Raw genomic sequence first — 18,854 nt, forward strand, 5'->3', positions numbered from 1 at the left:
ACCAGCTACTTCAATCTTCATAAGCACTGCACTACTAGTAAATAATTCTCCAAAGCACTGGTAGATTTTTAGGACTGTCTTGTTTGAGATGAAATAAAGCCTTATCAGACCAAAGCCTGGCCAAGCAAATGAACACAGGCTCTTGCACATTGGTACCTCAGAGGCAAAGAAACAGGCTAAAATAAAAGTACCAGTAACAATAAAAAAAAATATTATAAACCATAGCTAGAAAGATTAACTACAATGTCCACAAACTGCAACACAAGCTACTGAAGGTTCTAGGGGATCCCATCTGCTCCTGATTTCTTGGAGCTAGAAAGTTTGCTGTGCAGCTGTTCTCACTGAAAGGTCCTTTCACACAATTCTTCAGGAAAGCCAACACATGTTACTCATTCATGAAAACCTTCTCTATTCCTTTATACAAACTTATGCTCAAGCTACAGCTACACAGAGAGCAGTAAAGCTCCCTATTTACAATTAGAAAACAGTGGTGAGAAAGGTATTTCCTCATTACTTTTCATTCTGCCAACAACAGAAGCAGCTGACTGTCCACACAGATGGTTATGTACATGTGCTCAGACAAAATTTCTCACCTAATTAAAAACTGAGTTCCCAAAACTGCTAATTTAAAAGAAACTCAAATGGAGAGCATATGCAAATTCACAGAGTATTACAGAAACAGTGAGAGGCATAGATATAAAGCACAGATTAATTTTAATATGATAAAAGGGTTGTAAACTTCTTTGCCAAGGATCTAAATAGTTTTCAAAGACCCCAAGCCAGCAATGCCACATGTTAATGTTACAAAATATTTCAATAAATGAATAATGTCATAAACAAAGTTTCCCAGATCTCCACTAAACTAACAAGTCAATTTAATATATTGATTGAAGAAGCCCACAGGAAAAGAAAAAAAAAATCAGGACACATGAAGGAATTTTCCTCTGGCATTCTAGCATCTGGTCTTTTGTTTTGAGGACAACAAAACAAATTAATGTTTCTACTACCTTAGGCAATTAGATAAACTTCCATTCCAGATCCTTCAAAAAGAAAATGTAACCAAACACACTTGCAAATAAATGCTTGCAATATTTTGCACTTGGCTAAGTCAACTCAAGACTTCCAAGGGCTCTAAGTCAACTTCCAGTATGTTTAAACTTTGAAGCTAAGGCAGTTCTAAAAACTGAGTTGCTGAGGTTTTTCCCCTTGTTTTTGCTACCTGTGGGGTTATTTTGCATTGGGGGTTTTGTTGGTTGGTCATTTCGTTTTGGGTGTTGGGTTTTTTGTTGTTTGCTTTTTTCTGTCCCAAAGCTCCTTCCAGCCTCCCCTAGAAATGTAGATTCAAAACTAGAAATCTGTGAATAAATACAGATGGTCAGAATACTAAATGATATTTCACATACCTTCTAAATTAATTCTTGCTGATTCAGGCGTGACTCTCCCATCAATTACCATGGCATCTTCATTTGCATAATCATGGTGATAGTTCACTGGATTCTCTTCCTCATTTGCAGATTCATTCATATCTACACATTTATCTTCCCTTTTATTGAAATACTTCTGCAACCATCCTGGTACAATGTTTTTCACTGATTCGGTCACTCTGCTAAGGAGCCCCTGCTGGAAAGAAAAATACAGGAACACAGTCAGCAGCATTCTCTGGGATGCAACCTTGCACAGACCTCCAAGTCAGATACTAGACAGCAATATTCAGATGAGTAAGATAAGAGGGTGGTAGATCCTTGATAAAGAATTCCTATATTTCTGGAACAAGCATGACAAAAATGCACCTAACATTGATTTACTACTAAAACATCAATTTCTGCACTTCCCAGTGACCTTGACAAAATTTCCACATTCTGAAACTACAGCTGAAGTTCACCAAAGGCTTGTCAAGTCATAAGGTCATCAAGAAATTCGATTTCTAAATTACTCGATGTACACACTTTTTTTGGAAGACTTTTCCTTCTAACACCTTCACTTGAAAAACCATCAAACCCAAAAGCTCAGCAATTATTCACAGTAATAGTGATAAGAAATAATACACACTAAAATCAGTGAACTTAAGTATTTCTTTTTCTAATAGTGAACTGCAGGAACAATGTAGGAACTGCAGGAATCAAAAACCCAACTATTATGCTCTACATAGTCAGGATACAGTGAGGGTATCCAGAAAGGATCTTGGAAGAAACAGCTACAGTTGAACAACAGACTCTTCACTACACAACTGTTAAATTTGATCAAATTCAATTTGATCAAATTTCATTTCAGGGCATGTTTAAGTCTTGTATCTCCAAACCTTAATATCTGGCAGTTACTGAATACATAAAAGCCATTTCCATTTTGACATTTACCAATTATTTTTCTAGTAAGAAATATTTATTTGACATTTTGATTAAGGCAGTGACTTGTTCCCTATCATGTCCCCAAAATTTCAACATGCCTTCTTGCCAAATCTCAACCCTGTGGAGCAGAGTGCTGCCCCTCTAACACCGACTGCAGCCACAGAACCAGCTGCTAACCTCTGCAAGCTGGAAGAAAGCACCAAAGCTACTTCCACAATTTCAACACTTTGGAAACTGAAAAGCAACAAGAGTGTAAAAAGATTTTTTATTGAACTTCATTGTCAGTTGCTAACACATGCATCAAAGTAATTTGTTATTTTTCTGGGTTTAGGCAACAAAATTTTCTAAGAACTATTATTTATTTGTAGAAAATTCAGAATGTTCTTGAAGAAGTACTAGTTAGTCTAGTAAACAACTCTGAAACAAGAACCCTGTTCAACCTTCTGAAAAAAAAACAACAATACAAGTGAAAGAAGAAGTCTACATCTGTCATTCACATCTTTCATTCATAGTAACACAAACACCAACTTACAGGACACCCTTGAATCTGGAGTCAGGAGGGCAGCCGGCAAAGAGGAGAAAGGAAAGGTAGAAAACAAAAGTCTTTTCACGGAAAGAAAGTCATCTTAATTTACAATTTGACATTTTTCATAATGATCTGTAATTTAATCTTTTACTTGCACAAAGACAGAATAACTAGCCTGGGACAGCTTAAACCAGATAGAATGCAGCATAACAAGCACATCTATCACAATTACCACACTAAGATGCACACTAATATGCCATGCTCAGGGTGTTGCTGCTATTCTACATAAATACTAAGCCTCAGCTTTCCAACAACAAAAACTGTGCAACACCAGAGCTCATAAGCAGTTCAGTGCCTGGTACCAGTAAATAGGCAGTCTGTACCCTGTTCCAGCCCCTCATTTTCACCTTTACTTGTGACAAACTGTCCCCCTTTTGGGGACTGAATATTTTGCTGCTATGAATAAAAGTCTATCAGGAACTCAAAGGAGTCAAAATTTCCCAAAATAAGCAAATGGTCAGGACACCAACTGCATCCAAGACAATGCTCTTTCCAAAAAGCTAGGCATTACTACATTCAATATTGCTAGAGAGTCTCTCCATTAGAGAGTAACACATTATTGGCCATAAAACAGGTGCCAGTATGATTCTCTTGCTGAGGAAATCCTCCCAGGACTGAAAGCTACCTGAGACTCAAGATGGAAGAAGTCACAGGCATCCAAAAGAATAAATACCCAATCATCAGTAATCCTAATGAGTAACTGCAGAACGTAGCTAGACTAGTAATTAACCAAGATGACATTCTACCATCCATATCTGACACCAGACTGGTTTGACCCCTTCATTCCAATGGCAGCCTTGCCATTGTCCACATAATCAGCATTCCAAGCTGGGTAACACAGGACAGCTTCCCAAACCTACCCAGGAGCTGGAACTCAGCACAGCCACACTGCACCAAGTACTAATGGCCTGCTCCATCTGGCTTAGGCACAGTGGTAGACAAGGAGCACAGTTTTATACTCCAGAATAATGCTGGCTTAGTGACAAAGCAGGAGAAAGCAAAATACATGTAAAGGCACCTACATTTTCTGTCTGTGAAATATATTAAAGGCCCTGTGAAAGAACTGTGCAGGCATTATGAATGAGACATCATCAAACACAGATCCCAGTGAAAAAACAGACATTTCCCCCCTAAAAGTATTCCACATACCCCAGGTATGCCTATTCAAATAGATATAGATCACACACACACACAAATTTCTTCCATCATTTCTTAGCTGCCCATCAGAGCTAAAAGCCAATCAATAGAGCTCTGTGGCAAGTCAGGCAGTTAAGGTATCACTGTCCAACTACACATTTGAACATTTATATTTCTTATTCTTGCAAGAACAATTCAGCAAGTCATGCCTTACACTGTCTTTAAAGGTGGCATTCTAATCTTACCCTAACTTGCACTTTTCTTATTCTTCAATTTCAGGACATGCATTTGAATACCCTTTCCCTCCCTCTGCACATGCAAAGAAGCCAACCCTGTCAGCAGCAGAGCATTTCCCCTCTACTATTTCCATGTCACCAGCTCTGCACTCAGTCCATTCCATCTCCTCAGAGAGGAATCATTAATCGTTCTACAAGGCTGACAAGGACAGTACGCATCTCATTGATGCCAACAGATCTTCAGATATGAAAAACAAAAGACACAGCAACAGACAACTCTAGCAGGCTTACTCTCCAGCAAACTGCTCAGACCCCAATCTTCTCATGCCACAACTACAAACCAGTCTCTTCCAGAACACCTTCATTCAGTACAGCTACTCTGAACATGCTGCTGCACAAAAACTGTTCTAGTTCCCAGTCTCAGGTTGGGAGCAGAGGACGTGGCACTGGCTTGCAGTCTAATATGTTCATAACTTCTCATTCCTACAGGCCACACAGGTACCAAACTGAGTATCATGGAAGGGCAGAAATGAGGAAATCCCAACTGCGTGACTGCTGTGTTTTATTCAGTGAACATGTTTTACTCCTTAACTGACTGATTTCAGAGGTTTGAGCTGCTGTCAGTATAAACTGCTGTCTTCACACTCATCCCAAAAAATATCAGCAGGAAAGCTGAACAAAATGAAAATCCACTGGAAAGACCCATTACCTTATGAATAGGTGTTTACAACAGTTTTTCAAGACCTGTGCATCATCTCAAGTGTCTGCAGCTCTGCAAGCTCTATCTAAGTCTATGTATACAAACATCATAGCAACAGTAACTACAGTAACAGCTACTCCAAGGCATATTGACTTGACATCATGGAATCACTGAACTATTAAGGCTAGAAAAGACCTCTTAGATCATTGTGTCCAATGAACATTGTACCCAAGAGTCCAAACCCTCCTTGTTTGGGCACAAACACTCATTTCTGAGTTTCAAGCCCTGCTCCTTAGGTCCCAAGACTCATCTGAAGGCCTCAGAGCATTATTTTGAAGACTCCAAGTCTAATTTGGAAGGCCCAAAGTCTCTTTTGCAGAATTCAAAGTCTTTATTTAGTACAAAGGCACATCTTCAGGCCCAAACCCTAGCTTCCAAAGTCTTCATCTCAGAAATGAAAGCCTCCTATTCAGGATTCAGTCTTTTATCTAATGGGCTCAAAGCCTTCCTCTATTCTTCCAAAAACCCATTTCTAGGGAGCAGAGTCTTAGTTCAAGGTATTGAAGCATCATTTGAGGGCACAAAATACAAGAAAACCCAACCTCAGGGTTCAAACCCTCCTCACCTCCAAAAGCCCACTTCCAGGGCCAAAAGCCCTGTGTTGAACACTCAAATCCTTCCTTGGAAGGCCTAAAACCCTCTTCTCATGAGGGCATGGAAACATTAAGATTGCAAAACACCTTTAAGATCATCAAGTCCAACTGGTAATTCAGTACTACCATCATGTCCACCATCAAACCATGTCCTCAAGTGCCAGCTCCCACTGCCCTTCTCTGGACACGTCCCTCAATGTCTTCCTTGCAGAGACTGGCCCAAATCTGAACACAGGATTGGAGGTGTGACCTCACCAGTGCTGAGTGCAGGGGGACAATCACTGCCCTGGTCCTGCTGGCTGCACTATTGCTGACACAGGCCAGAATGCCACTGGCCTTCTTGGTCACCTGGGCACTGCTGGCTCCTGTTCAGCCACTGCTGTCCAGCACCCCCAGGTTCTTTTCCACCAGGCAGCTTTCCAGCCACTCTTACCCCAGCCAGTAGCACTGCAGGGGGTTGTAACCCAAATCCATGGCTTGGCACTTCATCTTATTGAACCTCATACAACTGGCTTCAGCCCATCTATCCAGCCTTTCTAGATGCCTCTCCAGAACTTTCCTGTCCTCCAGCAGATCAACACTCCTGCCCAACTTGGTGTCATCTGCAAACTGGCTTAGGGTGCAATTGATCCCATTCTCCAGGTCATTGATGAAGATGTTAAAAAGGACTAGTCCCAGTACTGAGCCCTGGCAAACACCATTTGTAACTGGTCAGTCACCAGCTGGATGCAACCCCATTCAGCACCAAGCTCTGGGCCTGGCCACCCAGACAGTTTTTTACTCAGCAAAGATCACACCCATTCACACCATGGGAAGCCACCTTCTCCAGGACAATGCCATGGTGTCAAAGACTTTACTGAATTCCAGGTGAATGACATCCAGCATCCAGAGCCTTCCCCTGATTGACCAAGTGGGTAACTCTATCACACAAGGAGATCAAACTGGTGAAGCAGAACCTGCCTTTCATAAACCCACGCTGGCTGCAACACTAAGCAAAAGATACGTAGACAGGAAGTATCAGTCAACAAACAAGTGTCATAATTTACTACTTTAAAACACCATTTCTTCAAAGGATTTATATCACGAAAGAAAAATCAGTAGTTTGTGGTCACAGTCTGAATTCCAAACTTAAAAGCAGGTTATTTCTTGGCCAAAAATATTTACAGAATAAGACAGCTGTTCCCGTTTGTAAGGGTCTTTCACACAGGACAGGGTGAGGAAAGTGCTGGCAGGAGCACTCAGCAGTGACACATTACTCAAAAACATCCGGTTTGTAACTGAGTTGACTTCAGTCCAGGAGGTTTAAGTATGGGAAAAAAAAAATCGTATAAAAATTATATAACAGTCACACACTTACAGAAATTTATCAGAGATGCAAAATACACAACTGGATAAAAGAGCTGATTTCCACTTCACTGTACACACACCTCGAAAAAGCATAAAATTCTTGCCTTGCAGAGACTTCCTTGTTTCAAATTTCGAAGTTAAAATTATTAGAACATATGAATCAGCAAGTCTTCAAAAAGGAAACCTTCCCCTAGCGGTGAAGTTCACTGACATAGAGCAGATCAATCTAACCACTTCCAAACACCAAAAAGGAGTTTTCCTGCCCTCCATCTCCCACAGTTAAGTTTATGCCAGCTCTGGCACATAGCAGGCTACTCTCCATACTAGGTGAACTCACTAATCTGGCAAAAAGTATGTGTTTTTCTGCTGGGCTAATGAGCTAAACTGGCTCAGTGCACCAGAACTGGCCTGAGAGAAAGCACAATCAGGCAACCAGAACCAGAGGAACACAAAATAAAACTTCTCCCTTCTTTCAATCATCCTGTGTCCGTATTGTCATTAAAGACACTGTCCCATTCTCCTCTTCACCTCACCCGTCCCTTGTGCTGCCACTGGCACATGTAAACAACCAAACGACAAACTGTAGCAAGGCTCTATTAAACAGATCCAACCAAGAATCTGACTATAGACTGTGACTACTCCTCAGGGGCATCAGGCTGCTGGTGCAGCTCATCATGTGCCTGCACCGATGCTCATGCAAAAGCGGGAATAGAAATGGAAACATGACACGATTGTCATGATCTTGCAGCAGCAGATTTAGACTGGCTCAGACTAACTCTGCTTTTGCTGTTCCAGGAGTGACTTCAATTTGGATGTAGGACAACAGAGTTTGATATTTCATTTAGAAAAAAGACAATAAAGCTTATGACTTAATATGAACAATATGTTTCAGGAATGTTATTAATTATGTAACATTTGAAAAACAACAATTTTATTAAAGGCAAGTGGACTAGTTCAGATTTATTCCTGAAAGTCATGAAGAAGGGATTATATTACCAGATGCCAGTGTATTTCTTTCTTACTGCTTAAGTGACCCTTATTTTCCTTAGTCTAGTCAGTTTTAAAATAAACATTCCAGGGAAATTCAGGTATTTTCTGGCACTGTTTGCACATCTGTACACATCACTATCACTTACATTATCACTGTTTTCAGAGTAAAACACCAGTAGGCACTCTGAGACATAAATCAGTGCCTAACCCACTAGGTTAAACCCTTGTGACACTGAATGGTTTTATCTCAAGTTTTGTCCACACCTTCAGTTGACACAGTGACAACATTACAAAACACACCATGAAGTACAAGGTACCTTTCTTCCTTCCTTTTAGGAAGCACTACGTAGGCACCAGTTAACCCTCAGCAGCCATCAGCAATGGGCACTGTAAATTACACTCAGTATTACACTTTCAGATGGAAATCTACCAGCAGCAAAACCAAAAAGATTCATGAGACTATCTTCCCTTACAACTTTACAGGCAGTTTTAAAGTTCTTTCTTTCCCAGTTGAAGAAGGAACTCCAAGTATTTTTTAACTGAGGACTGCTGCAACTTAGCTGCCACGGTGTGTCTCCAGCTAAGTTTCATAAGCAGTATCTAGAATTATATTGATTGAAATGCTGCTCAGCATATCTTTCCTGTAAGGAAACCCTACAGTCTAAACTTAATATTTTTAGTTTTATTTCTGACATAACCACATGGACAAGAAGTTTAAAACTAGAATGATCAAGAAGTACATTTCCCATGGCACCAGACAGCCTTTGCAAGTCCACAAGCACAAGTTATCAGACTTGGCAAAGTATAACACACATTTTATATTTTGGATTTAAATACACTATTTAGGCATTAAATGGTTTATCTTATTTATAGGTATTTCATATACAGGAAGACCCAATTCATTACAGTATTTCAACATCACCAAACATAACTGATAATGGCAAAGTCTTCCTCTTTCCTGCATTTACAGCCAACAAGTTCATTCATACAAGGGCTTTCAACGCATCATATCCCACACTACAAATTTGTTACCTGCTCTAATGTGCAAGGCTCCCAGCAAAGAATGAAACATTTTCAATGCCACTTTGCCTGAAAGCACTCACAAAACACAGCATCACAGGCTAATCTAGGGCACGCAGTGGTGAGGACATGCTGTGTACACAAAACACAAAAATGGGCAGCCCAAACTCTCCAATTACTCCTGAAGCAACAGTTAAATGCCATTGAGGTCAACTCACAGCTCGCCAATGTCCATCCCCATGTCCAGAGCTTCCTAGTGAGGACAAGGCTTGAAAGTTTGAAGCATATTTCACAGAATTAAGCTACAAAGTCTCGCTCCTGACATTTCGGAAAACACAGTCTTCAAAACAGAAGACTGGAATTATTTTTTTTATATATATAATGCAGTGTTAGCAAAAGACAGCAAAATATTCACATCCTCCCTCTGAAGTATCTTTTCTGTCCACGCTGATCTACAAACTGAGCTTACAATACCACATATTAGCCATTATGCAAAATCTACAGCCAATCCTGTTGCACCTTCAGTATGTTATCTAATTCACAAATTTGAACAGGTAAATTAAAATCAAGTAACTAAATAATCTCATTTAGTTATTCACTGTCATAATTTGGTACTTCAGCAAAACTCAAAGCCTTCCTACTTTTTAAGTATCACACACAGACATTGTGCAGCATACAAAAGTTCAGCCTCACAATTCATCTAACCAGCATAACCTGCAATTACTAAATTGGACACATCTAACCCTGGTATACACTTCCTGACTAGATTTTAAAATGTAAGAATTGGTGCCTAAGAGAAACCAAAATGACCCTTGGACACAGCTGCTTTAGCTGGAGCAGTGAGGGGTATTGTTACATCCTTTGACATTTTAAGGTAATATTCTGACAGTGTAAAGCCCAGGTAGCCTCAGGTCCTCTGCAGGGCAGTAATCTTCAGTTGTGACAGGCAGCAGTGTCTTTCTGGTCATATTTTTTCATCACACTGCCACTGAGAGAACCAAGAGCATCTCACTTCAAACATATAACCAATATCTTCAGACACTGTTCTCTTACCAGCAACATGAAAAATTCCCATTGCACATAGAGATTATTTTTTTTAATGACTGAAGGTCACTAAAAAATCATCTACAAACATGTATATATTTGTATATATTCTACAACTCTGTAAAGTAAGTTAAGTAACAAATACTGAGGTCTGACATTAGAACACATGCATTATTATAAATAAATCTAGTATGTATCTGGTTGAACAGCTACATTTAAATCAGTTTAAAGCTTGTTTTCATCTGTTTAGCTTAGGATGATTTTTATTACAATTGCACCTGTATTACAGTCTCACCAATTTAACACCTCATTACTGTAAATATTTCAGTGCCTCACTGTAATCCAGCCTCAAAGAAAATGACAATTGAACAGTTTAGCTCTTTGCTTGGTTTACTTCCATCTTGGAAGTCAAGGCCTTGAGCTCTAATAAGGGAAAGGAGTCTTGAGACAGATCTACTTCAAAAACATTTGGTTCAAAATACAGTCATAACTAAAAGCAAAGTCAGTCAGCTCCCCAAGACACACAACTTTTTTCAAGAGCACAACCATCAAGAAAATATTAAATAGCCTCAGCAAGGAGAAAGAAAATTTTCTACTGGCTCAGGTATTTGCAAATTGTGTGTGTGCTATTCACAGCCATAGGACTCAAGGCATGCATTTCATCCCAGTAAGTGGGAATGTAAAGATGAACTCATCTTTAGTTGAAAAAAACACAGTCTCAACTAAGCCAAACCCACCCAAAGATCCTGTACTTAAGTGCAACAGCCACAGAATGTTTGGGGTTGGAAGGGACCTTCAGAGGTAATCTAGTCCAAACTTCCTGCAATGAGCAGGGACATCTTCAGCTACATCAGGTTGCTCAGAGCCTCATCCAACCTGACCTTGAATGTTCCCAGGAAGAGAGCTTCAACCACCTCTCTGGGCAACCTCTTCCAAAGTATCACCATCCTCTTTTTAAAAAATTCTTTCTTACATCCAGTGTGACTCAATCCTCCTTCAATTAAAGGAGTCTAAGTCCCCTTTAGCTACTCAAAGATGTCCATAAGGTCTTCCAAGAACCTTCTCTTCTGCAGGGTAAAGATCCCCAATTCTCTCAGCCTGTCTTCATGGGAGAGGTGGTCCTGCCCCCTGACAATTCTTGAGGCCCATCTTTGGCCTCACTCCAACAGGTCCATGTCTTTCCCGTGCTGGGGACCCCAGAGCTGGACGTAATACTCCACTCCCCTCTCAGCAGAGAGGAGTGGAAGAACAGAATCCCCTCCCTCAACCTGCTGGCCACACTGCTCTGGATGCAGTCCAGGATATGGCTGGTTTTCTGGAAGCACACATTGCTGACAGAGGCATTATTTCCTTCAGTAAGAGACAGCACAACCCCGAAGACAAAATTAGAGGATGGACCAGCAAAAGGATTACCAACCTAGAGTAACAGTGACATTTCCACTGAAACCATGCCCGTGTGTGCTCTGTGGTCCAGCTGCAGCAGCTCTGACAGGACCACACACACACAGAGGGTGCATGGCTCCCCAGAGATCACCTATTACGTACAATCTCCTCATCAGAGGATGGCAAAAACCAGCCACAGCTGAGTCCACCTGGGTTTTGAGACCTCTCTGGGCAGTTCTTCCACCATGCTGGATAGCCTCACAGCTAAAATATTTTTCCTATTACGAAATCAGAATTTCCATTTTTGCATCTTCAGCCCATTGTCTCTTTGTATTGCTCTCAATCTCCTAGAAGAGCCTTGCTACACCTTCTCTATAGTCTTATTAGGTATTTGCTGCTCGCAATCTGAACAAACCCAGTTCTCTAAGCCATCATCCTTTTGGTGCCTCTCAACCAGACCCACTCCTATATGTTTTTCTTGTCTTTTTTTTTTTTTTTTTTTTTTTTTTTAACTGGAGAGGCCAAAACTAGATACAACACTCCAGATGTAGTCCTAGAAGTGCTGCATGTAGGGCAAAAAACAAGTCCCTTAATATCCTTCCCACACACTTACTAATACCTCCCAGTACATAGCTGGCCTTCTTTACCCCAAGAGTATGCTGCTGACTCACATTCAACTTGCTGTCCAGCAGGTAGGTGGGGTTGTTTTGTCCCAGATGAAGGACTTCACATTTGCCTTTATTAAAATTCACAAGGTTCCTGGCAGCCCATTTCTGTCAAGTGCCCTCAACGCCAGCCCTATTCTTCATTATACAACAAGGCTGAAGTTCCCAAGAGCTTTGTATTATCTGGGCAACTGCTGAGAATCCATGCCATTCCTTCATCCCAGGTTGTTAATAAGACATGGAACAGCATCAGCCTCAGTATCAACCTCTGAGAGCTCTATTAGCAATTGGCTGCCACTGGATCTTTGTACTGCTGGTCACAACCCTTTGAGGTCAATGGTCCTGCTAATTTTTCAATCACTTTACGGTCCACCTGACAAGTCCGTATTCCACCAAGCGGACAAGAGGGATCACATGGGAGACCATGCTGTGGGCACTGCTAAAGTCCAGGTAAACAACATCCACTGTTTGCCCCATGTCCACTGAGCCAGTCATCCCAGAGTGTTATGAATCCACTACATGATGCTATGGCACCACCCCCACCAACCTGGAATACTTTTGCTCAAACATTTTTGGGTACACAAAGGAGAGTCTGAACTCTGTCCTGCCGAGTTGTTAGAACCAGCAGCAGCTCAGTTTGTCCATGGCAGGGGAGCAAGAACTGATTCTAATTACTGACTGGAGAAATAAATAACTCAGAGGAAGTGATGTGCTGCCAGCAACCAAAGACAATTTGCAGTGTCCCAGCTAACACAGTCAATTATTTCATCTGTTTTTTTCTTCTCCTAAGATACCACTCACTAATAATGTTTGTCCTGCAAACTCCACAGCCCGCAAGACTGTCAGGACAACATTATGAAACAAACCCCAGAATATTAATGAAATCCTATAGCAATCATCATCTACAATTTGTACAAGTGTACAGTATTGCTAGCCTAAACGAGAGAAAACTGTCAATATCTCAATTTTTAAGTTCTTCCCAATTAGGACACATTTGTGTTTACAGTAGCAGTAGAAAGCCAAGTGCCAAATTTAAACACCAGTTTTGCTAATACTCATATTGTTGGGACAGAGACAAAACTTCTGATGTTGACTATTAGCCCATCTTTTAAAACAAATCTTTAAATACACATGAAACATTTCTTCAAACCTATTTGTTTTAGCTCAGCGTGCTGGCTTACTACTAAACTAAATCAAGCAGAATTACATACAAATACAACCACACTAAGTGTGCATCAAGGTGCAATCCTGTTGACAGGAGTTAATACAATTGTATTTGTGTAGGTCCATATGGACATTCTTAATAAAGATTTTTTTTAATTAGTATTTTCCTGTTTAAGGTCTGTGAAACATTACCTGGGTCACACTACTCAATATGATGCTCTCGGAACACTTCAGCATCAAAGATTCAAAATTTCCTCACAAAATAAACCTGGTGGTTTGTAAGATCCCTTCTGCCCACTGCCTGCAGCCACTGCCAAGAAAGGCCTCCCTTCAAGACAGCAGCAGGCGACAATGCAATCAATGCTTTAGACGCTGCTGCACAGTTCTCAGTTCCCAATCCTAGTTGCTAGTCCCTCTGGGAAGAACCTTACAGAATGTCTCAAGTGACTTGATAAAACTCACAAATCACAAAAAAAGGAGGGGCTTTCACAACCTGGGCCAATGAAAGTGGCTTCCAGTGGCCTTCTGGTCCCCTTTGTCAGGTTATGTCCTAACTGTATCAGCACAAGACCATCTACAATACAGGCAGAGACTTCCTGGTTTCATCAAGGAAAACATCTTTGGATTTGGCCATCGACATTATAAATACGCACTGGGACATACACATGTAGGAAAAAAGGAAAACATCACTCCTCAGCAGAAGTTTTGATCTACAGACATCTCTAATATCAAACAACTCTAAGCTAAAGCTTAACATGAATACAGAAATTTATGGGAAGGTTATAAACACTTTTCAGGTAACTGGTTTATTCTCATGCTTAAATCTGCCTGAATGAGTTTAAATAAAAGTGCAGGAGAATCAAAGTTCTTTGACTCCTTCATTGGAATGCTTAATTATCAAACAAAAAAAATACCAAGAAAAGTTATTTTATTCTCTTCTCCTTTAAGTCACACTTAAAATCTCTGAAACCTGGATGAGAATGGCACTGTTCCAAGTTAAACCAGCATGTGCACACACATGAAAACACAAAATTAAACACAGAATTAACAGTAGGAAGAACAGATACTCCAGCAGTGCAAACATCCCTCCCATTTACACATCCACATCCGTAATGCCCATCATCAGTCTATCCAAATGACCAGGACAAACCAGCATTTAGAAACACTGGGACCACATCTGGAAGATGAAACCCAGATGCTGGACACAACAGCTCCCTCACTTGGCATGTGCTTAGCTCTCAAAGAAGATGCAATTCTAACCCAGCTGCCTAGGCTGCTTTAAAAGAAGGGATGGCCAAGTAAAGAGTGTGCTGAGCACAGCATAACCTAAAGCCAATGCATTCCGTGTGGAGCTGTCAACATTCTGCCCCGAGAAAAGCACAGTCAATGGGAAGAACTCCACAATTCTATTCCAAGAACACCCACCCACACAAACATTCTGAGATGTGATTCCCACATCTCAAATCTCCACGGTGGGTGAGTGGATACCATCTTCATCTCCTGGTGTTGCTACTTTTTGTTTCTTGGTTTAATAACACAGCTGCTGACAGTGCACTTTTTATAAGGCAGGATGGTAGCCCAGAAAGGAAAATACTGTGGTTTAGTTCCTTCACTAGTGGGGGAAATCTACTCGTATCTCCATCTTCCAAGAGAAAATACAAGCTGCAAGTCACATCCTCCCGGCAGCATCTGTTCATCCCTCCGATTTGAGACTGGTTTAAAAAAAGACTCCACACTTAGAAAAATACACATGCAAACATAATGAAATATGGCTCTGTCAGGCACTTGGGGAGATAAGGGTAGGAAATTCTGCACTTTGCATGTTTATTCAAAGAATATATAAAACCAATAACTTCTGAAATCATGGATCAGTGTATATATCTACACTTGGAAGGTAACATCTTATCCTCTTCCTGGCTCAATGAATCACGCATTTTTTTTCTGGATAACAACACAGTTTCAGTCAGAAGAACTCAAAGACAACACACAGCTTGGCAACTGGGATATTTGCCCAGAAAGTGGAAGATGTAGGTTGATGCCTCTAGGCAAAAAAGAAATCTGAAGCAGGGTCTACCACATTTTGAACAAATGCTTTAGCTAATCATCTTTGAAAAGCAGCAGCATCTCCTCTTCCAAATGTCTTTTAAAGCCATTGCTGCACTTAATAGAAGACTGACTCTGCAGCACGCTGGGTACGACTGGAGAATTCCCGCCTGACCAAGATCCCTGGGAGACTATGGCAAAATAACATCAAGAAAGCGTAACAACATGAGAAAAACACACAACAGCCTTGCTGTAAGCCTGGCATCACGCTACTCATCTTTCATACAGGTCAAAAAGAATCAGATATCCTAAGAACTTTAAAGGTATTTATTGGCAATACGGCATTCAGCGCTTAAGCACCTTTGGAGCTTGAAGATAAGAGACTGAGTTTTCAGGATTGCAGTCTTGACCCCAAGCACTTAGAACAGCTTTAATACAGTATTTCTAGGAGCTTACTTATTGATAATAGTTGGGAAGGAGGAGACCATGTCCAGACTGCATTGAGCACTTCCACATCCTCCCAAACTCATTACTGAGAGACAACACCAAACCACAGAACCCTTTCCACAGAGTGGATTTATACTGAAAACAGGAACACTTACCAATTAATTCCAGTCCAAGTCAGCTATTTAGCCAGAGCTCATCTTTTTATGTAACACAGGCTAGCAAGCTGTACAGGGTTAAAAAGCTATCCCTTACAACAAATGCACATAATATCTGACACCTTTCCATTTGCCTATTTACCATTTCTTCCCCAATATATTACTTGCTAATTTGATTGACATATTTTTTTTGCAGCATCCATGCCCTGCGCTGAATCCCACAGAAATCCCCCCAGCACGTGTTTGTTTTGCCCCATTGTTTAAACAGACCTATTCGAAAACACACAGATAACAGACAATAGAATAATCAGAAAACCATCTAACCTAATTATTTTAAATTCATCTGTTTATCAGCTATCTACACAGTATCACCACGTGCAGGATATTGCAATTTCAACGTTACTCTGTTGTTCACGTAAGAGCTTTCAACATTTGCTCTGCAAGTGCAGTGATTCTTTGGATGAAGCATCACCGTGTCCGTTTTACAAGGACACCACTGCTGATCAATGTGCTATACAAAGGATTAAGTGTAGTGCTTCCCAAATAATAATTATAAGCAACGATTTATGCGTAACACACCTCAATTTTGCATACAATGTTTAATCTCTTGGTTTGTATTACCAATTTAATAACGCAAACGCTTTGGTTTTACAGTCAATTTCAGGTTCATAAATACATGTGAAAGGCATTTCCAGAGCACTGTCTCCAGGCATCTTGAAATTCCCTGACAAACAGGATCTGGGAAGGATCTTTGCTTCTATTCCCTGCAGCCACTCTAAATGGCATAGGATCTTTGTACTGCAATTTACTAACTGCGTTTTTCTGCTATCCATCTTTTCTGTCCTACAATACAAAGGAGAACAAATGTCCTATGAACTACATTTCGCTTGCACTGCACCAGCATGCTTAGGTACAGGGAAAGCACTAAAGAAACCTAAGCGTTCTGCAGGCAGCATCCTAAAAAAAAAAAAAATAAAAAAAATAAATCACGAAAAAAACAAACAAACAAAAAAAGTCAAATCAAAAGGAAAAATAAAAACCAGCAACAATGGAAGATGCCTAACTACCCAGCACCCTCACAGACTCATCTGCAATCCGGAATTTATCAAGAAAGGCAAATATCGGAAGCGATGCGCTCAAATCAGACGAGTAACTCTAACTTGATAAGCCAGTTGAGATCAATATAAGCACGATTTAACCGGGCAGCCCGGAGACAAAACGAGCATCCCGCGGAGCAGGAGCCAGCCCGCTCCAGGCGCGAGAGAGGGAATGCGCACGTACCCCTTCCCTTCCCAGCCGCCTGCCTTCTCCTCCTCCTCCTCCTCCCGCCTTTGCTCCTGCCTAGCGGGGGACGGGCGGGAGACAAAGGGGAGGCGAGAATCCCCCCGCAGCCCGGCGAGCGCCCGGAAATCCCACAATGCCCGCGGCCCCGGCGGGAAACCCTTCCCTGCCCGCTCCCCGCTCCACCGGGAAGCCCCGGCCCGGGGCCGCGCACGTGGGGCGGCTGAGCGCGGGGTGGGGGAGGGAAGAGGCGGCTCTGCCGGGCCGGGCCTCCGGTGCGCCTCCTCCCGCCGCTGAGGGGAGCGCCGGGGAGCAGCGGGCGGGGAAGGGAAGGCGCTCACGGGGCCGACCCGCGACCTCACCTGCTGCTTGCCCCTCGCGTAGGGCGGTTTCGCGGCTCCCAGGTGGTGCCGTCGGGTCCGGATCTTGCCGCCGCCGCCGCCGCCGCCCGAGGCCATGATGCGATCCGGGCCGCCGCCGCCGCCGGCGGCCTCCTCCTCCTCCCGGCGCGGCCGCTGTTCCCCGCCGCGGCCCGGCGGCGCTGTGGCTGTGGCTGTCCCGGTCCCCGCGGGGCCGCGCCCGGCCCGGCCCGGCCTCTCTCCCCGCGCGCCGCTCCCGCCCGCCACGCGCCGCGCGCGGCCTCTGATGCGCGCGCGGGGGGCTCCTGCGCGGCCTCCGCCCCGCCCCTACCGCGCGCGCGCTCGCTCGCGCCTCTCTCTCTTCCCCGCGTTCCCCCCGCGATCCCCCCGCCCGCCGCTCCCCGCTCGCTCGCTCTGTCCCGCTCGGCGGCGGCGCCCCGCGCGCTGTCCTCCCGCCCGCGGGCCCGAGCCGCCGCCGCCGCCGCACCCCCCGCCCCGCCGACCAACCACACGGCGGCCGCCCCGGGCCGCCTGCGCGTCAGCAGCGCGCGCGGCTGCGTCACACCAGCGGCGCCGCGCGGACGGCCCGGCAGGCCCCGCGCGCGCCGCCCCCGCCCCCGGGGCAGAGGGAGGGAGGGGCCGGGCCGGGCCGGCGGCGCGGGAAAAGCGCTGGACGGGGCCGCCGACACCCGCACGGGGACGGGGCGCAGGAAATGTCCGGCCCCGGCCGCAGCTCAGGGACGCCTAAAGGGCCAAGAGCGCAGGTTTGTGCCGGGGTTCCGCCCCGGGTGATTCCAGCGCCTCCTCCCCTCTTCGCGCGGCGTTTCACTGAATGTCTCAGTTTGGAACCTGGGACCACAGTGAGTCATCTGGGCTAACAACCTTCCCGCTCGAGCAGTGTCCGCCCAGGGCACATGGCACAGGATTGCATCAGTTCCTGAATTCCTGCAGTGAGGGAGAGCCCACAACCTCTGTGGGCACCCTGTTCCAGTCCGCGGTCATTCACACGGTGAAGAATGTTTTTCCTCGTATTTAGGTGGAATTTCCTGTGCATGGGTTTCTGCCCGTTGCCTCCTGACCTGCTGCTTGGCACCACCGAGCAGAGCCCGGCTCCGTCCTCCTGACACTCTGCCCCGGGGACACAAGTTACCCACGCTGAAGCTCCCCAAGGAACAGCGTGAGGGGATGTTCTCTTGTCCCTGACCAGGAACAGCCTGCAGAACGCGGCAGGAAAAACGGCACCGGGAGGCCCGCGGGGCTCCCCAAGGCTGCCACGAGCGACTGGGTTTGTGTAGGCAA

General features: G+C 43.7%; 1 protein-coding gene across 3 annotated transcripts in view; it reads right to left on the reverse strand.

Annotated features, from left to right (window-relative positions):
* The window catches only part of NUP153 (nucleoporin 153), a 43,337-nt gene extending 25,627 nt beyond the window's left edge, over positions 1-17,710 (reverse strand). For 2 of the 3 annotated variants that reach the window (XM_083858336.1, XM_083858334.1), the window contains exons 1-2: positions 17,559-17,709; positions 1,404-1,620 (exon numbers count right to left, since the gene is read on the reverse strand). In XM_083858336.1, coding sequence (XP_083714462.1) covers positions 1,404-1,620; positions 17,559-17,654 — 313 coding nt within the window. In that variant the 5' untranslated portion in view covers positions 17,655-17,709. Of the gene's footprint in view, positions 1-1,403; positions 1,621-17,558 lie in introns of all 3 variants that reach the window. The other variant, XM_083858335.1, reaches the window with a different exon arrangement.
* Positions 17,711-18,854: the final 1,144 nt, after the last annotated feature.

Source organism: Zosterops lateralis, assembly GCF_965231275.1.
Source record: "Zosterops lateralis genome assembly, chromosome: 1".
In the NCBI taxonomy this organism is placed as follows: domain Eukaryota; kingdom Metazoa; phylum Chordata; class Aves; order Passeriformes; family Zosteropidae; genus Zosterops; species Zosterops lateralis.